Genomic DNA, 20,403 nt, shown 5'->3' with positions numbered 1-20,403 from the left:
TTGCAGCACGCATCATGCGAGCCATGCTGCGGCAGTAACAGCGCCTACCCGTACCCAACTACATACTGCACATGGCCGAGCAGCGACAACGAGTGGTGTTTGCGAGGGACAAGAGAGCGCAGGGAGCTAGCTATTCCTGACCTGGTAGCCATTGGGCCCGCGAGGACGTTGGGCTGCATCAGGACGCTGCGCGACATCTTGCGGCGGGCTCCATTTTGATGTTGGCCCTGTGGCCGTGGAGTGGAGGGACGATGGAGGAGTCGTTCGTCCTGTTGTTTGCTCGGATGAACTTCTGGCATGCACCCGACAAACCCTCTTTGGCGCAATTCGACTGAAGCCGTCAACAACAAGTTTGCGTCATGAATCGTGGATGGCGAGACGGAGACGGATCGAGGAACTTTTGGCTTCATGGGATGCGGGGGAAATACTTCGTCGAGCAACCCGAAGAGGCGAAGAGTTATGTCTGGGGAAGTTGCAATTTCTGGATCAAAGTTACGAAATATGGGATTCCAAAAGGCTGATGGAGTTGTATGTGCTCAGGGCAGTACAAAGAACAGTGGACATTCAAGGCCCCAGACTACCTACCTCTACTTATTTGCCGACACCCAAGACCTGATATGAGATAGTGCACGACCGCATTGAGCAGTCTATTGACTATATCAAAGTGTCAGTATATTCACAGCATAGTAACTTCTATAACCATGCCTCGGCCGCCTGAACCACACAGCGTACATCACCGATCATGCGATGATGGCGCAGCAACAACAGCTGACTGTTCCGTACCACAATAGCAAATCAAGACGATCTGTTAGACCTTCCAGCTACCGGTTGGGGAGTGTATAGGCGCTGTATACTACATACTTTCGTCGCTTGTGCTGCCCCTGCTACATCTCATACAATCGGACGTCTAGGTAAAGCGTCCACTTCAGCCGCTAAAATTGGGTCGGGATGGCTGTGAGCTGTGCTTATGCTTCGGAGTTCGGACTGTCAGCCGATTAAAACAGAGCATATCGGGCTTTTTGGTACTGTCATTCGAGATTCCTACTATTTCTTGCTTGTACACGTAACAAAACCTCTCATCTCAGAGATAGTCAGAGACTTGCAGTCATCAGTTCGTGATATACGCTTTGTCGGCATCGCTGATCAGGAACCACCCACGCCACTCCTGCCTGTCTGTAACTTACCCAAGGCACCCTCCGGTTGACCACTCGACCCACTCAGCCCAGCTCAACCGCCTAATATCAACCCTTTGTCCGTGAGACGGACATCCTTCATTCAAGTTAACACAAACCGGGAGCTTTCATCAACATCTATCGGGAGTCATCGAGCCTTGGAAACGACGCCCGGCCCCGTTCACCTCCTCCGGTCGGGTCTCCGCATCGGCCTCCCCATGCCCCGTACGGACTTGGCACTCTCATCACTACAACAACAAACCTACCACCGCACCGTCAACCATCAACAGCAACAACAACTACTAAAACAAAGCCTCATCACCACCGACCGACTCCCAACTCAAACATGTCCCATGCCCACCCTTTGAAAATAATAACCCGCATCCCCCTCCCCCCACCGACTCCCCCCTCCGCCCTCCTCTCCGCCCTCCACGCCTACGTCCCCCTCATAACCGCCAACCCCTACCTAAAATCCTACATCTCCCTTCCCCTTCCTCTCCCCACCTCCTCTTCCTCTTCCTATCCCGCTCCTCCCCCCTCCTCTTCCAACTCTCCCCACCCCCTCCCTCCATCCCTCACCGACGACCCATCCTTCTTCCACCCCCCGGGCCCCGACGGCTTCAACCCCCAATCGTTCCTCATCACCGACTCCGTTCCCCTTCTTCCCCTCCCGGACTGGCTAGGCGGTGGCTCCCTACTAGGAAGCAAAGAAGTTTCCGTGCCTTGTACTTTCCAGAGCTTTGGCTACGGAGTTCGGTGTAAGGCCGTAGCGCCGGCGGCAGGCGCGGGGTCGGTGGTGGTGGTGAGGAGCAGTTATGAGGTTCGGCATCGGTATCGGGCCAAGGGGCGGCAGCCACAGGAACAGGAACGGGGATGGGAACAGAAAGGAAATGGAGGAAACGAAGAAGGGCAAGGGCAAGGACAGCAGGAAGGCGAACAAGGACTGGGATTGGGACTAGGACAAGGACTGAGAGCTGGTCTGCGAAAAGGTGGTAGCGATGATAATGTTGTTGGTGGGAACAAATCCAAACAACCAACAGCAGACGACAATAACAACAACAACAACAACAACAACAACAACAAAAAACTAATCAACAAAGTCACCGGCACCTCCATCGACAACTACGAGTACGAACTAGTCGAGATCGCCACCATTGAGTGTCCGGCCATCGTGCGCCCTTTTGTCAAAGCAAAGTTCGAAAAGGGCCACCACGAGGTTTTGCAAACGGTGGTGGACCAGGTCGTGGCCAAGTGGATGCAAGAGTTGAGGTCGTCCAAGGGGTCTGGCGCAGCGTCGGGAGCGGGAAGGGGGAGGACTTTGTTACAGGAGATACAACAGACTTGAAATATGTATGTACACATGGAGAAATGGGTGGGTTTGAGGAGGGATGACGAGAGATATGGTAATGGTGATGGTGATGTGATATTATTGATGTTGCGGTTGCGTGGGGCGGGTTATCGATCAATCCGGATGATGAGATTACGAGGCGGGCTCACTGCATAGCCATCAGAATAAGACTTGCAGGGAAGAACGTAGCTGTTACGGGTTCTCTAGCTGTATTACATGTTGACTTGGGCGGGATTTGGTGATATCAACTGTGATCGGCTTGTTTAACAACTCTATAAAAGTAACATGGAGTACATCGTCATACATGTAACATTTATTTGTCCTCATCAGACAATATTTCTATGTTCGCTCAACGTCCGCGCATGCAAGCGGTACATAAACGGGTCTTCGAGCAAAAAATAACCCCAGTCAAATACAAAGAAGAAGAATTGCAACAACGTTGGGGAATAAATGTATCCAAAAAGAGAAGTAAATGTATAAGACAACAATAACCATGACCGCGCACCACCGTATAATCTCATCTGATCCAAACAGTGACCGATAATCATCTGTAAAACAATAAATAAATAGAGCATACCACCCAACGCCCTCCCTTTCCCCGAAGGGTTGTTCGCCTGAAATGTCATGACACTATGCCTAACGGCCGCCGTAGTCACTCGCATAACCCAACTCCCCGTACCCTTCTTGCATGCTTCCGGGCCCGAACCCTGTCCCTGGACCACTTACATAGCCTCCCTCCTCGACATCATCGTAGTCGCTAGCTTCGTAATTACTACCCAAATCCTCTTCTAAGCCGGCTCCATCACCCATAGCCGCAGGCCCAGCGGGCAGGAGGGCCAAGGCAGGATACTGTGCCAACAGCGCCTGTGGGAGCACAAAGGGGTCCATTTGGAACTCGCCATTGGGGTCCATGCCGGGCGACATCATCATACCGCCCTGCTGTTGCATCATGCCTTGGGCTGCATTCTGCATTGCCTCAGCATACTGCCGTTGCCGTTCACGGTTTTCCGCTTCCAGAAGAGGTCTGATACATATTCTTCCTGCCTCCGACCGGAAATGGCGACCCAGAGCATCCGCTCGCGCAAATCTTCGGCCGCAGCCCCATTGTTGACCAGCAACAGGAAGTTCACCCTTACATATGAACTTCTTTTCGCCCGAATGTAAACCTTCGTGACGCTTGCGATCGTGCTGGCGCGCGAAAGCCTTATCGCAGACGGTACATTTAAAGGGCCTCTCGTCGGTATGTGTGCGCAAATGGGAGCGCAAGTTATAGGCTCTGGTAAAGCGCTTTGGACATACTTTGCATTGGAAAGTAGCGGGGTGCTTCTGAGCCCTTCTCGGGCCACCTCCATTCTCCCCAGAGCCATTATAATTGGGATCGGCAAGACGAAGTGCTATCACGTTGTTGGGTACTGACGACGTAGACTGGCGTCTCCTACTATTAATAGAGCCGGCTCCTGAACGGTCCATGGGCGAAAGTGAACGTGCGCTTGACGGTCTGAGGTCCGCGGCCGAGCTCGGCGAAAGACTTCCCGATGGAGAAGGAGATCGGTAACCGCTATTGTTGAAAGGGTCCGTGACCGCTCGTGGTCGCATCCGCCCTCGAGCTAGCACCAAATTGTCAGCTAATGTCCCATTTTCCATCGCATTATCTCGAGGCTACATACCTCTGTTTGGTAGGGCTAGTGAATTATTGTCCAGGTTAGTGGGCTGATCCAGCCCGCTCTTAGCGGGCGCTGGAGCGAAATCGATGTTGATTGCCGGAGGAGCTGGCATGTTCTGCTGGGCCTGCATACCAGATGGGTCATCCAGTGACAATTGCGGGAAAGCCTCCTGTTGCGGCTGCATGTATGTCGCTGGCGGTCCGAAACTGTTTGCTGGTGTGTGTAGCATAAAATGGTTGGGTTGGTTCGGATCGATCTCGTCCGGTGATTGCTGGGGATGGATCCGAGGGGAGACCGCTGGACTATGCGACGGACTCCTGCCGATGTGGTCGTCCGACAGACTGAAGTTGCTGATCCCGTTCAACTGACTGTACAGGGCATCGGCCTGCGGCCCTTGAAGAGGCGAATGGTTGTTCTCGATCGGGTCAAAGCTGTCCAATCCCCCAAGGTTGGGCGAATGGGCTACCGAAGAGACATCACTAAGCTCCGAGGCTGAGCGTCGGTGGCCCTGAAACTGAGGCATATGGCTCCAGTCCTGCCCTGGAAGAAGAGCAGCCTCTGGGCCCAGAGACGCATTGCGCGAATGCCTTCCTGTTGCCATGGGGAAACGGCCCTGGGCAAAGGCCGGAGAGTTTATCTCTGGACTGAGCAGATGAGGCGGCTCCGGGCTGTGAGAGCCTTGCGCCATCATGTTTGGATCCGGATTATTGATGGACTGATTATCGGTAATGAACAGCGATCCGTTGAACTGGCCCGCGGCCGTGGTCGTGGGGAAAATGCCGTAGTCGGCGTCACCAAAGTTGGATGCCATGAGATTCGGAGAATAGGCGGGTTGCGACAAGCCACCAAACGAGTTGTCCTGATTCTCTAATTGGTTTGTATAACCTTGGTTGAAATCCAACCCAGGCTGTGAGAAGGGCGAATGTTGCTGGAACGGGTTCGGGCCGCCGTAGGAAAATTCGGGTTGAAAATGCTGCGAGGCAGAGGGATCGATAAGGCCAAGTCCCAAACCGTTGTTGACGCCATCGTTCGAATTGGGAAAGGGAGTTGGAGACGGCGAGTGGTTTCTTATGTGAGACTGTTGCTGTTGATCGTGGACCTGTCCTCCGCCGGTGGACGCGGCCGACAGCGATCGGCCACGGGCGTCGGTGTACTGTTGGTCCATAGGGATCGTGTCGTAGTCGGCAAGCGGACGGGATTGAGAGTGTGTGGTGTTTCTGTCTTTAGAAGCGCTGCGAGTTGCAAGGCAGTTTCCCTCGAGTCAGCCTTCCGGGACACAGTGGCAGTGCGTGCTGCGTTTAGGTGCGTGGGTGCGTTGGGGCTGTGCTTACATGCTTGCGACAGCCAGTGATGGGACTGACACCGGCAAACCGAACCCGACTGATAGCTTCGTGACCGGTGCGAGACCGGACGAGCAGGACCAAATGATGGAACCCGGGTCCTATGTATGGGTTCAAGTGCTGGACTGTGGAAGGTTCAAATTGAAAGCTGTACCCGATGCTTGTGCAGTGTTGGGACTTGGTTGATTTGATTGAGACGGGCAGGGCACGTCTCGGTGATCGGGATGACGAACGAGTAGAGGTGGATAGATACAGTAGATTGCCGTGTTAAGCGCCTGTGTGCCTAACTAGCTAGGACTGAAAGGACGGGAAGTTTGAGTGGTTGTGTGGAAGATTGGACTGCCCGGCTGACTGGAGTGGATTGGACCCTTTGACCCGACGACGAAAGGGGATCACAAGTTAGGTAATTGCATTTGGACTTTGGAGGGCGAACAGATGGTATGTATATGATCTCCATGAATGTTGGAGTGAATGGATGCCCGGGGATGCGATGGAGATTAGGTATGTTTTTGAATGTCGTCGTTGGTCCGTCCTCTGCTTCGTTTGCCCCGACGACGACACCGTGACGGAGACCTTCTCGGGAAGAGTCGAGATTGAAGGGGAGATCGGGAATCCAAGGCTTTCTCGGCTTCCACTTCAGGCACGAAGCCACCCACAGGGCAATCGCGGGGTCGTACGGTCAGGGCAGGGCATGGCAGGGACAGACGGGCAGTTGGGGTGATCCATTCATTGGGGTTCAGACGCTGTCAGTTCTGTGAATGGTTGGGTTCGCTCGTAAGGCTGCTGCTGCTGCTGAGTAGACCCACTTCGCTTTCGGTGGGGCTACCGTTCGGGGTTGGCATCTTGAAGAGGTAGAGGTACTACAGAGCTCATAAAAGTCAATTCATTGATGCCCAAATTTGTGAGAGATCCTCATTCCCGTCTTGTCTTTGCAACACTGGATGCCACCAAATAAATGCTGGATGGAATCCCTCAGTAAGCGACGGGAACAAATGTCAACTTCCATTGATCTTCCTGGGCACGCAGACCTAGGTGTTTCTGAACTTCCTCTGCCGGTTCGCATCCCGTCCACTCGCTCACAGGCATAGAGCCTGGAAGGTGTCAACAGCACTGTTCATGGAGGGGCCTGTCCTGGCATGTCTGGCAAGCCTGGGTCTCGCTGCCATCGTTCTGAACGTGAAATTGCAACACCACCCTTTCTTTAGTGAAGAGATAGTACCTATCTTCTCGTCAGCGAACCACTCATGTGTCGAGATTGGTGCCATCCATTTCCAAGACCAGTTTGCCACTGCACCTCGTGAGAACCAGATACGTATCAATCCAGGGGCAAAATAGAGTGTTGTGGTATTTGTTCGGGCTGGTACCGCGGACAGGTAGGTACCTCCTACCTTGGACAAGCAAGCAACAGGCTGGCTATCGTGATTGTGACATGCCGCTGCCAGGGTACATGACAAAACAGCTCTCTGAAACACGCCGTCAAGACGTGCTGCGGGTCAGAATGCAGTATCCATCGGGGCATATCACATCCATCGCGGTGCTCAGCCTCAGTCTCCGGTTCCTGGAAATGTTCCTATTCTGGTTCATCTGTTCTTGTTGGTACCTTGCAGTCGCATCGATCCCCGTCTTTTTGTCCGGTTCTATGCTCTGGTGGGTTCGGTCCTTGGCGCTATCAGCGTATGGTGAGATCTCCGGCAAAATATGTTACCCAAAGTTCAGCACGCTAACAAATTGCACTTCAGTGGCTTGTACACAGCCACAGCCCTGTAATTTCGTTCGACCAACATTTCTTCTTCGAGCCATTATTTGACTTTGATATATCGCTGCATAATACCATTGTTTCATCATTCCCCGCTTCCTTTCGAGGATGCCTACACTAGACGCGTGTAAATATAGACACTCTAATGGACGTCTCGAGCTATCATCCTAGGTATACGTCAGCAAACCACGGGAAGGTCCATGACTCGCCGTCACGATATATTCGGTTGATCATGGCTGAGCACATAATTTAATCACTGATCGAATTCAAGTGAGCACGTTCGACTACCTTGGGTTTCTATGCGTTGGGTAGAAGTTGCAAATGTGAACTCGAGCCGGATAGTTACCCGGGGAACGGATCGAAAAGGCTTGACATATCAGGTTTGTTATTGCTAGATATAGTTGATCATGAGAGATCAACGACCTTCGGAGTGAAGATCCGAAACAAGTACACACCTTGAAACAGTGAACTGCTGCACAGAGAGAAGAACCCAGTATCTTTTTTACCAAAACGCCAGAAACAGCAAAGAGAGTGGGGGGTATCTAGTGTAACACGCATAATACAACAACTTGGTCCAAAAACGCCTGGCTTCATGAACCCAAACCACAACCATCTGTCAAGACCTTCCGCCCAAGATCAACCGATGACCTCCGCCCTTTCAAATCCCGTCGGCTTCAAAGCCGGATTGACCGGTCTCCTCCCGCCCTCGCCCTCCTTATAGTCGCTCACAAACGGATTCGGATCCTCCTTCTGGTCCAAATTGCTCAATGTATGATTAACGCCCCTGTGCACTGCCTCGTCCGCGCGGATATAATGGATCAAGTCCTTCATCGTCCGCTTCCCCTCCGGCATGCGCCAATACCTCACCGCCATCTCCGGGATCTCAAACTTTTCGTCGCTCCACTTTGGCAAGTGACCTTCCTCAATCTCCCTGATGCACCGCGTGTAGGTATGTACGGCCTCCTCCTCGAGGTAACCGACAAACCGGTGGGTGATTTTGGGGGAGATCAGGTAGCTGAGAAACATGGCGTTGAAGAAGACGCCCTGCGCTCCCAAGATGAGCGTCTTCATGAGGAGGCCGGGTTCGCACATCTTCATAAAGGTGAGGAGGTGCATGCGCTCGTTGTACGATTCTTCAAGTAAAGTCTCGATCCAGCCGTTGTCTCGTTTGAGCCGGCGGAGGGAGTGCAGGTGGCGGAGCATGCCGGCTACCATGCCGGGAACGCCGGCGATGGATTCGAGGAAGATGAAGCGGACGAGCTATATGGATTTGCGACATTTGGTTAGCTTGTGTTGCCATTCCGTCCTCGTAGGGCTCCATAGAACATACCCATTGGGCTTCGGTCAGAGGTTTGTCCGCGCTGGTGGCGGTCGTCGGGTGGTGTTTATCAACTTGCTGCTCTGGACGTATGCCCGTCGCTATATCAGTGGCCCATCTGTTTGATATTAGAACACTTTGAATCTACGTCTGCTTCCGCGTCCGCAAGATACTTGAGGGGCAATATGGGAACCCTCCTTGGAATTTACCTACCGACAGATTCGTACGAGTTTCCATGCGAGCCAATCGCCCACAGTCTCGGGTTTCCGGTGCTCGGGAACAACCGAGGTCATCTCTTCCTCTGTCCATCCATGATGAGGCCACGCGGGTGGTGTCTGCCGGATATAGGCGGTCTCTTTGGCCGGGAAGAAATCCTTCAGTCGAGTAACGCTTGTTGTCGAGAGATTGCGAGGTGATGGGGAAGAGAGGTTCGTCTGTGTTGGATGTAAGGAAGTGGCCACTCGAGAGCCCGCGAGCAGGAGAGGCCGAGTATGGCAGGTTGATATCAGGGCACGGCTTAGTTGGGCCGCTTGTCCTGGAGCGTGGAGTATGTTTACTTTGGGGGTGTTCATCGAGAGTTTAGGGAGTGATGTGAAGTTGTAATGGAACTCGCTTGAGGTTTGTGATGATGGTCCATATGTGTCGGACAGCACTAGACACGGGACGTTTATATCGTCCTTTCCTGCCCCCAGTTGCAACTCCTTTCAGGGAAAAATTTGGAATACGAGAGCTGACTGAAAACACCGAGTTTGTCCGTCCCTGGTCTCAAAGGAGCAATAGAGTTCCGACACTGCCCAAGCAATCTCCATTTTTTAACATCAAGACAATCCAGGAACAAGCAAATAGCGGGCGCTAGCGAAAGGAACCCGGAAAGCTCCAGATCTTCAACCAGGACAAAATTTCATTTTGAATCCTCAAAGTGGCAACCGGGCATCGATTGTGGTGGTCAGCTGGATGTCGTTGTTTGGCGGTGTCGGGACCTCCCGGGTGACAAGCCATAGGGCGCAGTTCCACTTCCGCAACATTCTCGGGATTAGCCTTGTACATATCCAGAAGAACAGCGAGCCCCTGAGCAAGTACACTAAGACTGGGGGATTGTGACTCAACACAAAGACAGCCACAGGAGATTTCGAGATCATTGATAGTTGGTTGGTTGGTTGACAGGGCACTTGGGCGAGTTATGTGTTGGAGATTTTGCTGACAGTAATAGCGAGCGGAGGGAAACGGAACACCAGTCGCACTTGTTCTCATAGGACACACAGCATGACTGAGCAATGGCTTGGTTGCTTCCGAACCTGCAAATATACAAACAAATGTCTTGGGCCATAAGTTGCGAATGGCTTCATGTTAAACTTCTAACTTTGCTGTGACGTCAGTGGTAGTTATTCGTAGAGTGTAGGATCGAAGGAACAATTGCAAGTGTCCAAATATTATCCCGTGTCGGAAGCGGGGTGGAAGTGGTGTACAAAATATTGACGACGCAGGGCATTTTCGGGTGACTCCTGGTCCAGAACATTTGGTGAAAGAGCAGAGCTTTAGCATCCACCTAGTTGTTTATGAATCATTCTCTCCACATGCGTTAACAGACTTCTCCAAAAAGCCATCCTTCTAGGCCTGCTGCACCTAGCACATGCTGCTTGACCGAGGCCGTACATATATGGTGCATGCATCGTGCATATACAAGATGTCCTAAAAGATAAGAGAACGAAAAGAAAAGAAAAAGGGAAATAAAGACGGGCATGTTGGCGAACTGATGGTTTTTGTCAGGACTCAGCACCGACCCTGACTGACGGGCCCGTGCGACACAGCACTGACCCCGCATAAAGCCTTCTGGAGGGAAGGCATTGATATATACCAAAGATGGGAAGGAAGTGGTTATTCAGAAGGGATGGTAGCAAGCAAGACGTACGAGGAAGTCAGGTGCTTGGTAAAACATAAACGGGAGGAATAAATGGGGACGATTCCTGTGTATTGAAGACTAGCCGCCCCAGGCGTCTGGAGGTTCTGGTTTTCCTCCTCATCTTCATCGGGCATCTTCTCAATGAAATCCAATTGGTCACAAAGCCCTTTTCCCTGGCAGTTTTGGCATTGTATTAAAATCTTAGACGTTAAAGAACCTTGAAGAACCTGTGAAACGCTGTTGCTGTTTCACTGTTGGTCTTCTAACCCCGCTAACAATACCTAGTTATTTTGCCCACTGCGAACGGAACCACACTCAAGGTGGCTGACCCCTGCTCGCTTTTTCAACTTCTCAAGACTGCGATCGGCTTCTCTTTTGCAGTTTGGACACAACCAACCACAGCACGCAAACTTTTCCTCGTCGCGCCAGACATCGTTGTCGCAAAGACCCGTTCGGTTTTCTAGATCGTCACTACCAAATCGCAAACATGTCTGGAAAGAAGTGGGGTAAGTCTTCCTCGCTCTCCTTGCCTTTTCCCTCTTTGCGCAAGACGAACCCCGCGAACAGTGTATGTCGGCGAAAGTGGGCGGCCGCGATCGCCGTGACAAGGCTGCCTGATGCCTGCGCCGGCTTGCGATAGACGCTGTTAACATTGCCATATGCCTCGAGGCTTCCATGTTTGAGGCGAATTGGACTTCAGCGACGCAGCCTATATATACAGATCAACCAGAACCAACTCTTGCATCGACTTTCCTGTTGCGCCACCACAACCTGTTCGAAACCCAGACTAACTAACCCCTCATCACCACAGACGAGGAAGAGGAGGAGTCTTCCGCCCCCAACTCGCCTGTCCTTGCCCCCGGCCGCCGCCGCTTCGACGATGAGGAGGGAAACGAGAGCGACGTTCTCGACTCGTGGGATGCCGCCGAGGACTCCGAGGTAGAGCGCGAGAAGGCGAAGAAGGCCGCCGAGGCCAAGGCCAAGGCTGAGGCCGAAGCCGCCGCCAACAAGAAGTCCAAGGCGCAGCGCATCGCCGAGCGTCAGGCCGAGCGCGCCCGCCAGCTGGCTGAGGATTCGGACGCGGAGGAGGAGACCGAGGCCGAGCGCCGCGAGCGCCTCCGCCGCGAGCAGAAGGAGTCCGATCTTAAACACGCTGAGGACCTGTTTGCCGGCATCGGCATCAGCAACGACCGCAAGGTCGTCAGCAAGGGCACCATTGTCCAGATCGACCCCAAGGACCCCAACAACACCATCGACATCTCGACCTTGGCCTTGTTCAACCCTACCACCAAGACCCAGTTTGAGACCCTCCGCACCACTCTTGGCCCCATGATCGGCAAGCTCTCGCCCAAGCCGCACTACACCCTCTTCCTCCAGGAGTTCTCCAAGCAGCTCGCCAAGGACCTCAAGAGCGACGAGATCAAGAAGATTGCTAGCACCTTGACTGCTCTCAGCAACGAGAAGCTCAAGGAGGAGAAGGCTGCCGAAAAGGGTGGCAAGAAGAGCAAGGCTGCCAAGACAAAGACCTCGCTCGCTGGTGTTGGTCGTGGTGGTGCCATTGCTGAGGCCCACGACACTTATGATGATGATGCTTTCGGAGAGTAAGTTGGCTTGAGGTGGAGTGAGAAAAGATACGCGTGGGGAACGATTGCTAACGTTTCGCTCTAGTGATGACTTCATGTGAAAGATTTCTACCGATAAATCACAATCGTTCGCTTTGTGAGGAAGAGAGGCCTCGAGTCCCTCTTCCCATCAAGGGATGTAGAATCATCCCCTTCACCAGGTATAATACTCATCTCACCCGGGAAGCATTCGGAGCGAAGCAAAAAAGTAGCGGTTGCGTGTGTTTCATGGCGTAAAAAGAAAGCGTAGACTACCACGACACCCGCGCAACGGTCACGGCACGTCCGCCGTCCGGACGTAAGGTTCAGTGGCATGATGTCTTGGATGGATGCATGAGGGATCAGAGTCGTCATCAGTGCCAGACTGGACGAAAAAAGGAGGATGGCCTCTTGGGGCACTGATCGAGTCGCGACTTGGGGGTGACGGGAAAAGGCAGCAGATACCATATAGCATGGGGGAAAGTAGATTTAGAGTGCATTCAATAATGAAGGCGAGCATCACGTTTCGAAAGTCCAGGCTGCATATCATCCTGGTGTGAGGTTCTCTTATCGATGCCATGGCTAAAATTACAACCAACACTATTTCAGTCACCATCTCAGAACCCTCTCAGAAACTTACACCAGTGAACAGGTGATATTTCCCGACCATGAACACCATGTGAACTTTTCAGACAATGTTGCTGTACCCTAATCAAAACACTTAAAACTCCGATCGCGATGTTGATCTGCCCTGAGCAACCATCATCACTGACAACAAAACCAGGGCACACAAAACACCTCGCCTCCCGCATTCATATGATTCCAGCCAGTAATTCGATCCGTCCGGGTCATTAAGAGCGTAAACCAGTTTCAAATCCCCTCCCTCCTGTTCATAACCATAACCTGCCTGCCTGCCTGCCTGCCTGTCTGTTCCTTCGAGCTCCTGTTTTTCAGAGCCATATAAGTATGTTTGATGTATGTATAGTACAGTGAAATACCGCTTGGAAAGGTATGGTAACCCCCTCACGGTAAAGTAAAGTAGAGAAGAGAGAGAGAAAAAAGGATAGTACAACACAACCCCATATCGTCACAAAACAAGACTTTTCCTCTACCCGCCTGATAAAATACAGGCAAAAGTCTATAATCGTCAGTGTCATATCCAATGACGGCTCACATCAAGTCTCCCGCCACGCCAGCCAGCAACGCATGTACCACGAGACTGACCGTCCACAGTCCCACGCGCTTGAATCTCCTCACCCTACTTTGCTGATCCTCTACGTTTCTGGCAAAAGCACGGTACACCTCGGCGCTCATATCGTCCATCAGCCCACAGTCCCAAACGGTCCAAGCTCCGTCAAAGTCCGTCAGCCGCTTTACGATCCGGCAACTGATGGGGATGTAGGTGCGCTTGGCGTTGATGTAGGCGACGATGGGCCGTACTAGGGCTTGGTTCACGTAGCTCATGTGTGGGTTGTTGAACAGAGGGACAGCGGCGCGGACGTCGTTGAGGTGGATGCGAAGGTCCATGACTAGATAGGAGGGAGTTTCTTCAATCGGGGCTGGCTCTTTGGGAGTCGCGGGAGGGATCAAGGGGGGGAAGTGCTGCTCCGAGGTGGGGAGCTCGTCGTGGTGGCCGGTGAGGTCGATGTCAGAGGCAGATTCCGGAATTGGCCCGCTTTCGAGGGTGGGGCTGTTGGTGTTGCTTCGGCTGTTGGGAGAAATGTTGCCGTCTAGAATCTTGAGGTAGCGGTTGCTGGTTACGGCTTCTTCCATTTTGTCGTAAAACTCGGCGACAACCTTGCTTAGACCCTCCTCAGGATCCGCAGGGAACATGATGTCGGCAATCATATCGACGTTGCCTTCGTAAATCCAGCCAAACGGTCCTTCTACACCGCGGTTCAAGTGGTCAATCTTCAGCCCATCAATCCGTAGTCGGGAGAACTTCTTCCAGGCCGAGGGAGAACCGAACTCGTCTTGGTGGTGACGGCCGTTATCTGCTGCGGACACACCGTGGATCTGTCTGGGATGAATGGTGAATAGTGATCCATCGAATGATCCGGACATGTGATTTGCTGACAAAAAGTCATAAAACAGCCATTGTTTTCGTAGCTGAGGCAGCTCGCAGGAGAAGATGGAAACGGAAAAGGGCCGGAAACCGCCCGGTTGGTGGACGGTGACCAGCAAGTCTTCCATCTTGAAGTGATCCAGTTCAAAGTCGCCAGGGTTATGTTCCTGTCTGAAGTCAAGGGGGTTGAGGTCCTCGTTGCCCCAGACAACCGAAGTCCTGTCAACAACGCCTCGAACACCCTTTATTTCGACGTCTTTGAGGAGACCCTTTCCGTTCCACCATTTGAGGAAAGATAAAGCCACGTTCACGGTGTCTATAGTGACGTCAAACTGTGTGTAATTGCCATCGTCCTCTTCCACGGCAGTGCCTTCTTGCTCGGCGGCTTGTTTAGCAGCAGCAGCTTCGGCCGCAGCTTCGGAAGAACCCTTCTTGACGGAAGACTTGGGCTGACCAGGTCTCCGAGAAACGAAAACATTGCGGAAAGTGATGACACCATCTCCCCATTTGGGCACAATAGCCGACTCGAAGACAACAGTAAGGCCAGCAGATTGGGTCAGGTAGTCTCCGATCCACTTGGCCAGCGTTTCCTGGGCAAACACCGTGTTGATAAAGAGGATGATGAGGGAGAAGAAGGTAGTTGTGCCAACAAGAATCCAGACCAAATGACCGAATAAGAAGAAGGACACAAACGCTCCCCATTCGTCGGCGTTCCAGGGGCGCATGCTCCTGATGGAGAACCACTTGAATCGGACCTTGAGACGCGACCAGAACCCGCTTGCTGCCGCCAGAAGCTCTTCTTTTGTGGGCCGATGAGGCAAATGGGGGAGGTGAGGAAGGTGAAGGTATTTAGACATGGAATCTGCTATTGATTCATGTGCGGGAGTCGGCTGGGAACCAGAACCGGAAGCCGTCTCGGTATTCGGTGGCTGCTGTGGTTGCTCGGACTTTTGCTGAGGAGAAATTGTAGAAGACTTGGCTTCGGCCTTGGTCTCGTCATGATCACCCTTGGTCTCTTTGCCCGAACTTTGGAATCGCTTTCCTGTCTTGCATAACGTTGTGGTCGTGGTGTTCTGTCGTATCCTTCGCAAGAGTAAAGCCTGCCGAGCCAAGTGGCCCATTTTTGCCTTTTGCGCGGCATTGCCGGATAGTGCGGATGCCTCTACCGTGCTCGTTGGAGAGGGGCTGGTGGTGAGCCCAAGGAGGAGTAGGCCTCCGGAGGTACAGCTTCGTAGGACATTATGGGATGGTTGTGACTGTTGATAGTGTAGTCTTTGCGATTTTGTTGCTGGGAAGAAAAAGCGACTTGCGGAAGAGGTAAATTGTCGCGTGCTCTGCTGCTGTCCGTATCGCTGATGGGACCCCAGCGATGTCGAGGGGCCAAGTCCAAGACTTTGACGACTCAGTAATGGCTGACAAGTTGGAAGCAGTATCGCGGCTGTGAAGAGATTCGAGGTGGTGTGAAGATCTCGTACTGAAGACCATAGCTGGCGGCCCAGCTGGGTCGTCGTAGCGCTAGTAGACATTGTTGAAATTCATACTGTCGACCGAGTAAGGGACCGACCTGTTCCTTTTTTTTTTCCTATGTTTTCAGCGACGATGGTGATGACGACAGCTCGGTGCCGTATCCATGGTCGGTCCTCGAGGCTGAAAATCAGATGTTGTTGCTTGGTGGTGGGCCGAGTCTAGAATGACATATGATGGTGCTCCTGCTCTGACCAAGAACCTGGAGTTTGAAAAAGCTGCCGGTCCAGGTCCCCGTCAAAAGTGCGTCAATGACGCTAACCTTGGGATTACAGGGATTCCTCGGTAACTGTTAGTGCATGGGCGTTGCGATTGGCAAGGGTCCTAGCCCCCATGCAGCCAATCGATAAGCTTCACTTGGGTACTCTTTTGTGGATCCACTGCTTTTTGTCAAGAATTTCCCCTCTGCGCTATCAAAATCGATAAACATCAAAATTCTAGAGACCGACGGCGCAAAAAGGCAGAACTTCGACTCCCAGATCTCCGCAATTCACGACTGTAACCCAGCATCCCGACACTTCTTTCGTCGCCCGTCACCAGTCTCTCCTCCACCCGATTTTCGAAAAATCTGCCATTACTCTTGGCCGGCGATTTCCCAAAATACTACCGACTTTAATCAACAAACAACCCGACTCGGCCCCTTGACCATCACCCACCGATAAACAACACATCTCGCCCAACATGCCTGCGCCAACAGCACTTCGTCAGCCTGTCAAGGCTCCCGCCGCCCAGATTCCTATCCAGACCGAGCAAGAGGACGAGCTCATTCTCGATGTCAACGAGGCCGTCAACCTCACCGATCCCAGCGCCGCCGCTCCCCCTTCCAATGACCAAGATGTGCAGATGGCTGTAGACGAGGAGGGCCGCCCCCGTTTCGCCCCCGGCCAGGACGTCCAGATCATTCGCCGCGCAGAGACCAGGAAAATTGGTATCCCGCCAAACCGCATGTCGGCCCTCAAGGCCAATTGGACCAAGATGTGAGACGGAAAACTACGGAAACATGTGTGAATGTTTGGGCAAGGAAGACTGACTGTTTTCCAATCAGCTACCCCCCACTTGTAGAGCACTGCAAGCTCCAGGTCCGCATGAACATCAAGGAGAAGCGCGTCGAGCTCCGCTCCAGCAGACACACCACCACCCCCGAATCCCTGCAGATGGGTGCCGATTTCGTCTCCGCCTTCGCCATGGGCTTCGACATTGACGACGCCATTGCCCTGCTCCGTCTCGATTCGCTCTATATCCAGTCCTTCGATGTCAAGGATGTCCGTCAGACCCTTGGCCCCGATGCTCTGGGACGTGCGATTGGTCGTATTGCAGGCAAGGACGGAAAGACCAAGTTTGCGATTGAGAATGGTACGTTCACCATTATGGGAGAATGGAAGAGATGACGCAGAAGTACTGACAAGATGTGAAAAGCCACAAAAACCAGAATCGTCCTCGCCGGCTCCCGCGTTCATATCCTCGGTGCCTTCGAGAACATTGGCATGGCCCGCGAGTCCGTCGTCTCCCTCATTCTCGGACACCAGCCCGGCAAGGTGTACAACAACCTCCGGATCATTGCCTCGAGGCAAAAGGAGAGATTCTAAGCTCTTTCTTTCACGAAAAACGGCAACAATGTGTTACACTTCTATTGCCGCTATTCTCACCTAATGAATGGTTCACGCACGGGGCTGCATGGTTCAGTCAACAAAAAATCGACGGTTTTCATCACATAAGGGGCGAAGGTGGCATTTCGGGAGCTACGCTTAAAAAGGGTTCTGGCGTTTAGGAGTTCATTATGCTTTTGCTTTGAGTTTGGAGAGTTTGAAATGGGCGATTCAGTCAGTCATGCTGGGGATATCTACGAAGGTGTGTAGAAGCGGGAGGAAGAGGACGGGATATTGGGGAGCTACCGCCTTGCGAATCTTTCAATGTGTGGTTATGATCTATACCCGGAGGACGAGAAGAGAAGACAATGAACAGAGATATTCACCAAAAGGCGGTTTAGTGCATATTGGCTGGCAAGGTCGATTATTGTGCAGAGAAAGTGATGTGGGAAACTGATCCAGTGCGCTCATTTGGTTGAGGTTCAATTCCATGGTGACGGCAAATCAAGCAAAATGTAAGGAGCTGATGTGATGGGCACCAATGTAGCCAGGTGAGCCACGATAGATTGGTTTCTTCAGGTCATACAAGTAGTAGTTATTTCCATCCATTCTCTTATCTCGCTTGTTCCGCATAAGTAAAGGTCTTGTTTGTTTTACAGTCCAGATGGCGAACCGTATATCGAAATAGCAGATAGAGCATAGTCAAACCCCTCGATATTCACCTACGATAGGTGGGATGAGACCATCTTAACCCGAGGAGGCTCTTTTTGTGCTCTGACTGACCAACTCCCATGACTCATCAAGCTTGTTGAAATAAAGTGAAGGCAAGACGTAGCAAAAAGTGATATACGTATGGGTATCTTCTGAAGAGCTAGGGTACCACCTCCGCACCATGAACCGTGTCCTGGAAGGACTTGCAACACTCCAAACTCCGTAATCATCTGTCACAACTTTAAGCAAAAACAATAATCCACTAGTCACCGCCGATTTCGTAGGCCTGACGAATAAGCCCGGTAAACTCCAACCCCATAACAGCTAAAGAAATGTGCGAATAACGTCTCCCAAAACCCAGTCTCCATGTTTATTCTCCAGGTCATACACTACTTGATGTAGACCTCAAACTGATTGGTCTCGTCCCTCTCAATGTCCATCGCCCCAACCAGCATGTTCTCGTTCAGCTCCTCGCCGTCAAACTGTATCACGACAGTCTGCTCCGGCTTGATATCTCTCTGCTTCCGGAAAACCTGCACCATGGTACTGACCGGCGTATCCTCATAAACCGCGATCTTGAGCGGTTGGAGGTCTTTGGCCTTGAGTACCACTTTGATCTTGGTCTTCTTGACCTCAGCAGCCTCACTGCCACCTCTGGACCATCCATTGGCACCAGACACACCAGTTCCGCTTTGCTGGTCTTCGTCATCGTCATCGTCAATCAGCCCCAACTCCCTCTCCCTCCGCCTCTTCTCCTTCGTAAGCTCTTCCTCATAAAACTCCTCGTGCCAAACCTCCAACACCAGTCCAATTTTTCCCCCCTGGATGACATACCCCTCCATGGCCTCTCGGCTCGTCATGGCACCAGGAGGCAGCTGCAACACGCCATTGGCGTCCACCTTGACTCCCAACGAAGCAATGGTGCTGTTGCCGTAAATTCGGTTCCCTTTAAACGTCAAGAACAGCTTGCCCACCATGTCCTCGGGGATTTCGCAACCGTGGAGCACCTGCTGTCGGATCCACGTGTCTAAAATCAGCTTGAGACCTTGCTTCATCCGTCGCCGCGCAGTAAGCGGCTTGGTGTGTGGCATTCGCGAAGTGACTAGCACGTCAATTGTCCAGTTGGCCTGGTCGGCTTCTAGCGCCGCGGCTTTGGTGACCCATTTCGCAAAATCATCGTCGTCGTCGGCCTTATCGGCGACGATAGTGGCTTCATGATCTGGGTCGGTTGCGGATGGTGCTGGTGGTGGAGAAGATGAGAAAGAAGCGGAGCGCTTCTTGGGGCGGACTTCGGAGACTTCGAGGTCCGAGTCGTTGTCGGAGTCGAGGGCAGCGGGTTGAAAAGGTTTCCTCTTGGAGGTGGAGGATGCGCCGGGGAGGTTGAAGGAGGTCTCAACACCTTCCAGCGGCGACCTGCCGCGCTGAGTGGCCCGGGTGCTGCGGCCGAGTGCGGTAGGTTTTGGAGAGAAGCGGTCGGGGTTGCGGCGCTTTGAATGTGGGGAGTACAGGTCGTCCTTCCCATGATCGTCTTCGTCGTCGCTAAAGGCGAAGCGTTTCTTGGATGGCGTCCCCGACTTTCTTGGTGTGGTTGAAAGAGGCTTTCGGGGAGTCGGTACCCGGGCTTTGTCGGGCCGTACGATCTCTTTCCCTTTACCCTTGACGTCCATGATCAGGTCGTCATCGTCGGAGTCAACGCGCGATGCAGACGTCCTACTCAGTGCTGATACGCTCGAAGAGCTGGCGCCGAGAGGTGCTTCATTGTCACCTTCGACATTGGACGACACCCTCCTTTTCTTGTTGACATGCCCTTCCTTTGGCGACTCGGAAGGCTTCACCTTTTCCTCTGATGATGCCCGCTGCAGGTCCTCCAGGACCATGGGGAAAACATCCTTTGATCGCCGAAAGAGGGCGAGAGGGTCATCTTGGTCAGAATTGTGCTCTGGCGCATGGCTTGGGGGTGGCTCGTTGGCTGGTGTGCGTGCAACGGTGCGCTTGAAGGGCAGCGCTCTCCTTTTCTTTGGTACGTCAGTTGCCGTGTCCATGGTGGGCAAGTGGTGATGTGCTACGTTTGAGAGATTGGTGTGTGCAAAGAAATGTGAGAGTGAGGTGGTGCGCAGTTATGAATCGCAAACCTAGTGTAATATGTAGATGCGGTTCGGGTGCGCAGAGAAAACGGGAAAGTGGGATGACCAACAGGGTGGTGGTGATGGATTGATTGTTGTTCAAGGGAGAAGCGAGAGATCGGTTGTTGCTTGTTTTCAAAGCTTGTTTATAGTCGCGTCGAAAATTCGGACGTGCAGGTCCGTACAATTGTCCATGTATAGACGAAGGGCGGCTGTTAGGTTGAAGATATCGTGAATCAAAGAAGACGAGGCTGGACAAAAAAAGAAGGCGTTGGTGCAACCCCGGCGCAAAATG

General features: G+C 52.6%; 7 protein-coding genes across 7 annotated transcripts; 3 read left to right on the top strand and 4 right to left on the bottom strand.

Moving 5' to 3' along the window:
• Nucleotides 1-50: 50 nt before the first annotated feature.
• NCU07951 (hypothetical protein) lies at nt 51-2,779 on the top strand. Its single transcript, XM_956991.2, has 2 exons — nt 51-666; nt 792-2,779. Exon 2 carries the CDS (start codon nt 1,519-1,521, stop codon nt 2,515-2,517), a length of 999 nt encoding a protein of 332 aa, XP_962084.1. The 5' UTR covers nt 51-666; nt 792-1,518; the 3' UTR covers nt 2,518-2,779.
• On the bottom strand, nt 2,757-6,159 carry NCU07952 (C2H2 type zinc finger domain-containing protein). Its single transcript, XM_956992.2, has 3 exons — nt 5,516-6,159; nt 4,188-5,416; nt 2,757-4,127 (listed from the first exon to the last, which is right to left on the bottom strand). Exons 2-3 carry the CDS (start codon nt 5,347-5,349, stop codon nt 3,157-3,159), a joined length of 2,133 nt encoding a protein of 710 aa, XP_962085.1. The 5' UTR covers nt 5,350-5,416; nt 5,516-6,159; the 3' UTR covers nt 2,757-3,156.
• Nucleotides 6,160-7,670: 1,511 nt separating this feature from the next.
• On the bottom strand, nt 7,671-9,707 carry aod-1 (alternative oxidase-1). The gene is made up of 3 exons (XM_956993.2): nt 8,812-9,707; nt 8,611-8,716; nt 7,671-8,540 (listed from the first exon to the last, which is right to left on the bottom strand). Exons 1-3 carry the CDS (start codon nt 9,168-9,170, stop codon nt 7,917-7,919), a joined length of 1,089 nt encoding a protein of 362 aa, XP_962086.1. The 5' UTR covers nt 9,171-9,707; the 3' UTR covers nt 7,671-7,916.
• Nucleotides 9,708-10,741: 1,034 nt separating this feature from the next.
• On the top strand, nt 10,742-15,892 carry NCU07954 (hypothetical protein). The gene is made up of 3 exons (XM_956994.2): nt 10,742-11,004; nt 11,310-12,099; nt 12,167-15,892. The coding sequence occupies exons 1-3, from the start codon at nt 10,986-10,988 to the stop codon at nt 12,180-12,182; spliced, it is 825 nt and encodes a 274-aa protein (XP_962087.1). The 5' UTR covers nt 10,742-10,985; the 3' UTR covers nt 12,183-15,892.
• pod-1 (polarity defective-1) lies at nt 12,577-15,887 on the bottom strand. The gene has a single exon (XM_956995.2). The coding sequence runs from the start codon at nt 15,688-15,690 to the stop codon at nt 13,270-13,272; it is 2,421 nt and encodes an 806-aa protein (XP_962088.2). The 5' UTR covers nt 15,691-15,887; the 3' UTR covers nt 12,577-13,269.
• A 226-nt stretch (nt 15,893-16,118) lies between the features above and the next one.
• Nucleotides 16,119-17,878, top strand: NCU07956 (pre-rRNA-processing protein PNO1). Its single transcript, XM_956996.2, has 3 exons — nt 16,119-16,665; nt 16,734-17,041; nt 17,105-17,878. The coding sequence occupies exons 1-3, from the start codon at nt 16,370-16,372 to the stop codon at nt 17,272-17,274; spliced, it is 774 nt and encodes a 257-aa protein (XP_962089.1). The 5' UTR covers nt 16,119-16,369; the 3' UTR covers nt 17,275-17,878.
• Nucleotides 17,879-18,098: 220 nt separating this feature from the next.
• On the bottom strand, nt 18,099-20,378 carry NCU07957 (hypothetical protein). Its single transcript, XM_956997.2, has one exon. It carries the CDS (start codon nt 20,025-20,027, stop codon nt 18,375-18,377), a length of 1,653 nt encoding a protein of 550 aa, XP_962090.1. The 5' UTR covers nt 20,028-20,378; the 3' UTR covers nt 18,099-18,374.
• Nucleotides 20,379-20,403: the final 25 nt, after the last annotated feature.

The sequence above is a fragment of the Neurospora crassa genome, linkage group IV (assembly GCF_000182925.2).
Source record: "Neurospora crassa OR74A linkage group IV, whole genome shotgun sequence".
Lineage (NCBI taxonomy): Eukaryota > Fungi > Ascomycota > Sordariomycetes > Sordariales > Sordariaceae > Neurospora > Neurospora crassa.
This window is presented reverse-complemented; position numbering and strand designations above follow the sequence as displayed.